The sequence below is a fragment of the Cannabis sativa genome, chromosome 7, assembly GCF_029168945.1.
Source record: "Cannabis sativa cultivar Pink pepper isolate KNU-18-1 chromosome 7, ASM2916894v1, whole genome shotgun sequence".
Classification (NCBI taxonomy): Eukaryota; Viridiplantae; Streptophyta; class Magnoliopsida; order Rosales; family Cannabaceae; genus Cannabis; species Cannabis sativa.
Window position 1 is genome coordinate 45,208,647 of NC_083607.1, and position 5,125 is coordinate 45,213,771.

At 35.9% G+C, this 5,125-nt stretch overlaps 1 protein-coding gene across 1 annotated transcript; it reads right to left on the reverse strand.

The window, feature by feature from the left end:
* Nucleotides 1-3,536: 3,536 nt before the first annotated feature.
* Nucleotides 3,537-4,682, reverse strand: LOC133039729 (uncharacterized). The gene has a single exon (XM_061118660.1). It carries the CDS (start codon nucleotides 4,680-4,682, stop codon nucleotides 3,537-3,539), a length of 1,146 nt encoding a protein of 381 aa, XP_060974643.1.
* Nucleotides 4,683-5,125: the final 443 nt, after the last annotated feature.

Consider the following 5,125-nt stretch of genomic DNA (forward strand, 5'->3'; position numbering starts at 1 on the left):
TTTTTCCATACTATCCAATAAAAATAATTCCAGAAACAGATATTCAATTATGTTTCACGAAAATTAACAAACATCAATCAATCATCAAATAACACTCAATACAACATGATACCATCCAAAAAATCAAACAATCGTTTTAAAGTCCAAATTTCTTGCAAGTAAATCAATTACCATGGCTCTGAGGCCAATTGTTAGAAATTATTTTACCAGGATCTTAGATCTACTCACAAGTATGTTGATTAACACCCTAAATATGAACTTTCTAAAAGGATGAAATAAACACGTATAAAGTTTAAGAAACCTTACATTGGGTGCAGCGGAATAATATGACTCCTTCCGTTCAGATATCTAGCCCTTGATTCCTTTCTGTAGCAGAGCATTATCAATATCTGAACCTTGATCTCTTTCTCTGAATCTTTGATGCTGAAACTCCTTCTTGCTATAAGTCTTTCTTCACGATCTTCCTCACTATGGTTGAGGTATCACTTGCTGTGTGTGGGCACTACTCATACACTAAGAATTTTGAAATTTAAGAGGGAAGAAAGAGAGAGGGAGTGGTCGACCAGATAGGGAGAGAGAAGGCTCAGGTTTTTCTGAATCAGAAGAAGTAATTTTCCTGAAGCCTTCACTATCTATTTATAGCATTCCAAAATAATGAAAATATCAGTTTAAATTGCCTACAAAAGTGGCCGGCCATTCTTAGTGGATTTGGGCCTCCCTTTTTGCAATTTTGCAGTTTTATCTTTTTTGCATCTGATTTTCTCAAAAACGCCAATTTTCTAATTCAACCACTTAAATGCCAATTCTAACTATTTAATAACTATAAATAATTATTAAATAATATTGTCATTTATCATATTTATTAATTGAACCATACAAAGTATCATAATTAACAAATATGCCCTTATTAACTCTTTCTTTACAATTTCGCCCTTACTTAGTGAAAATTTCACAAATAGACATAGTCTATATTGAGAATTATAATTGATTAATCAAAAACAATTATATGAGTCTTACAAGTAATATTATCTCAACTAGTGCGGGCACCATGGGTCTATATAACCAAGTTTCCATTAAGTAGATCAAGAATTTAGCACTAAAATTCACTAACTTATTAATTCTTCGTTGAATCCACGCATAGAACTTAGAATTGCACTCTCAGTATATAGAATGCTCTATATGTTCCACCATATAGATGCATCATTAGTTATCCATTGTTATAATCCTAATGTGATCAATGATCCTCTATATGAATGATCTACACTGTAAAGGGATTAGATTACCGTAACACCCTACTATGTATTTTATCCTTAAAACACTTGACCCCGTATAAATGATATTTCAGCTTATGTGAAATGAGTACTACACCATTTATGTTTGTTTTGTCAAGCTCGAAGGAGATCATCCTTTGCTTACTATTCGCCAAATAGAAGCGCCAAATAGAAGCTATTGATTCCATGTTTATGCTAGCGCTCCCACTCAATTGCACTACCGTGTTCCCAAAATGTACGTATCACTCTGACCTAAAAGTAGGCTTAACTAACAAATCAAAGAACACGAATAGCCTTTCAAGATTGAGCCTAATCATAACAGGATTAAGAACATTTGATCTAGGATCAACTAGGCGATATTGACTTGAATAGATATTACGGTAAGTTTAATAAATCTAAGTCAAAGTTCAATATCGGTCCCTTCCGATGCATACTCCATGCATCCAACCTGAGCTTTACTTTAACCAATGCTCTGGAAAGAACATAGCACTTCTCCAAATGCAAGTAAACTCTGTTGTAGATTATCATATCAGTAAAACCCTATGTCTGATAAATCTAGGAAACTTTATACACATAGTCATGTTTACTTTCCAATGTGTTGACTGCACAATCAACAGGATCAAGTATGTGAAAAGTGTTTCAGATGAATTCATACATTATATACATATAATCATGAAATAAATCATGTGAATCATGCAACATTAAATGTTATTTCTGATCTATATTAATAAGTAAATCTGATTATATTGAAATGAGTTTTATTTAGGGCATAAAACCCAACAACTTACTGCTCACGATTCTGTAGGTGTAGAAACGAAAATTCCTAAGCTGAGTGAAGATCTATTTTAGGGAATTGTCTAGGGAGTATTCAAACTATGTATGAGCTTCCAAATAGGTGTATATTGATTATAAATACATCTTATAGCATCTAGGTCATGTATATTTTTCATACAGTTTGAATTGTATTCATTACTTAAGAGAATAATGTCTTTGTTTTCTAGAGAAGAGAGTGTTCACCTCTTACTCTGCTTATATGTATTTTGTATTGTCTTGAGTTTGTATTCAAGTCTGTAAAAGAAGTAGAACAACAATGGTAACTTCAAGAGAAGGTTCTACAAGCTTTTGTGACATTACTTTTCAAGTCTTGCTTTTAGAGGAAATAAGCACTCTTTAAGGAGATCGAAGGGAGTTCGAGCACTTGAAGTTTCAACAAGATTCAATTAGAAGGTAGAATACATCAAGCTTGCGGCATACAATAAGAGGGAGTCTATTTATACATAAGTCAATTACTTTGTATTTTTGAGATCTATCTAATGAATCTTATCTCTAGGCGTAGCCCCGTACACTAGTTATCATCTATAGCTATAGAAAAATTATTTTAGTACCAATTTTATTATTCCGCATTTAATTAAAAAATTAATTAAATAATAATGTGGTAATTTTAAAATATAGAATTTCATATATTACTATTTTTATTTTGATTGTTTCATTTTTCTGAATAGCTACTACAAGAAATGTCACTTTTGCCAACACATTTTTGTGCTGGCAAAAGTTTAGTATTGCATTGGTAAAATAGAATTTACTTCTGATGTATTGGTAAAAGGAGTTGGCAAATCAACATTAGTATTAATACTTTTGGCAGCACAAAATGAAAAGCGCTGGCAAAAATAACTTTTCGCAGCGCGTAAATGCTTTGGTAAAAATTAGATTTTAGCCACTGCAAATGTGCGCTGGTAAGACTTTAACCTTTTTGTCAGCATAGTTTGCGAAATGCGCTGGTAAAAGTACACAGTTTGCGAAATGCATTGGTAAAAGTTCCTTTTACCAGCGCAATAGCGAACTGTGCTAGTAAAAGTGACATTTCTTGTAGTGACTAATGATAAAACTAATAGATTATATCAACACATATGTATGTACTAGAAAAAAAAGTTACGTGCAAGGCACGCGTGTTTAGTTTTATATTAGGTACTATATAATTTAATTATAAATAATGTAAGAAATAATTATATATAATTTAATTTATTATTATGGTTTAATTAAATTTTCTTAATAAAAAGTGATTAAGACAATAAAAAGTAATATAATTATTTTGTGAAGTTATTTTTATGTATATTCGATTCATGTAAATAATTAATTCTTGGATGAAGAATATTCTATTATTCTTTATAAAAATATATCTTCTAATGCATATAATACGTTGTTTGCCAAGTAATAAAGTGTTTTTTTTTTTTGAAGAAAAGCGTACTTATATTAGATTAGAAACTGTTAGACCTCCCGGTCATTACAAAATATAATTTCAGGCAAAGAGGAAATCGGCACAGAGCCAAACCTCTGATTGGAAAATGCCCAGTTAGCCACATTATGGCCCATAAAATTACACTGTCTACGGACGAAATGAAAATTACAACCAATAAAAGAGGTGGAGGTGGTTTTACAAAAAGAGACATAGTTATCAAGCTCCCAACGGGACTCCTTCCCATTGAGGACGTTGATCACCACCCTCGAGTCACTCTCCACTATAAGGTACTGAATACCGCGAGCTTTTGCCTCCTCTATGGCCAAACAGCAGGCCGCCGCTTCCCCACAGAGAGCACTAGAAAAATCCAGTCTTTTTGTAGATACCCAGATCACCTTGCCGACGTGATCCCTTGCAACCACTGCAGCGCACATGCTATCCATCCCCACTCTAACGTCGCAGTTGAGCTTCAACCAATCCTGTGGGGGTGGACTCCAAGATTCCGTCAGGCATCGGGTTGGACAAGGGAGCAAGTAAGCATGATGATCTGCAAAAGAAAAACGAACAGCGTCAATACATTTAAAGATATCCACCGGACTATTATGATGTACCTTTTCGTTCCTAGTCCGCCAGATGGTGTCAATGATGAGCGAAGCATATAAAAAAGTTTCCTGCTCATTAATTCCTTTGTTTTTGAGATCCCATAAGAACTTAACCCAATCCCACATTCTTATACATGCGTCACAAATGGGGAAGATACCCCAAGGAGAAGATCGCCATAGGTGAAAGGCAACATTACAAGAGAGAAATAAATGCTCCATAGTTTCACTTTCTGCTCCGCACAGGGGGCAACTCTCATCCTCAATAGGAAACCTTCTACCTAACACCGAACGAACTGGGAGAGCCTTAGACAGAATACACCACCAAAGGACTTTGAGTCTCTCTGGGATTTTACTATTCCAAAGCTTGTTCCACATAGAGGGAGCAACCTCTGTAGGGCTCGAACTATCCACAGTTTGGGCCAAAGGCAGATTTGCAGGTGAACCGACCATTAATTTCCAAGGTCCAGACCCAGGTATCCTTTCCCCGACTAGTAGGCACACCTTCGCTGAGGATAGCAGAGATCGTTTCTTGATTAAACAACTGGTGGAGCTTTTGGAAATTCCATCCACCATTCTGTAACAGGAGCTCGGCTACCTTGGTCTCCCTACTCACGACCCGCCCACTAGGTTGGGGAGTGAATCCCTTTAGATGCACAATCCAAGGGTCCAACTAAATGTTGGTATCCTGGCCATCGGCCACACGTTTACAAGCCCCTTTACGAATGACGTCTCTTGACTTAGTAACATTCTTCCAAAACCAGGAGTCCGAGGCTTTCGGAACACAATCTAGAAAGGACTTTCCTTTAAGATATTTGGCGTCAAGGATACGACAACATAAAGACTGGTTCCCTGTCAGAAGACTCCACCCCCACTTAGCGAGGAAAGCTTGGTTCATTTCTTTAGATTTTCGGAAGCCCAGACCCCCCAGGGATTTGGGGAGGCAGAGCTTGTCCCAGGCTTTAAGGTGAATTCCTCTATTACCCTTTTCAGAACCCCACCAGAAGTCACGCACCACT

Bases quoted from the DNA above. Each gene is read 5' to 3' on its own strand.
- LOC133039729 (XM_061118660.1), bottom strand. From the start codon at position 4,682: ATGGTGGATGGAATTTCCAAAAGCTCCACCAGTTGTTTAATCAAGAAA.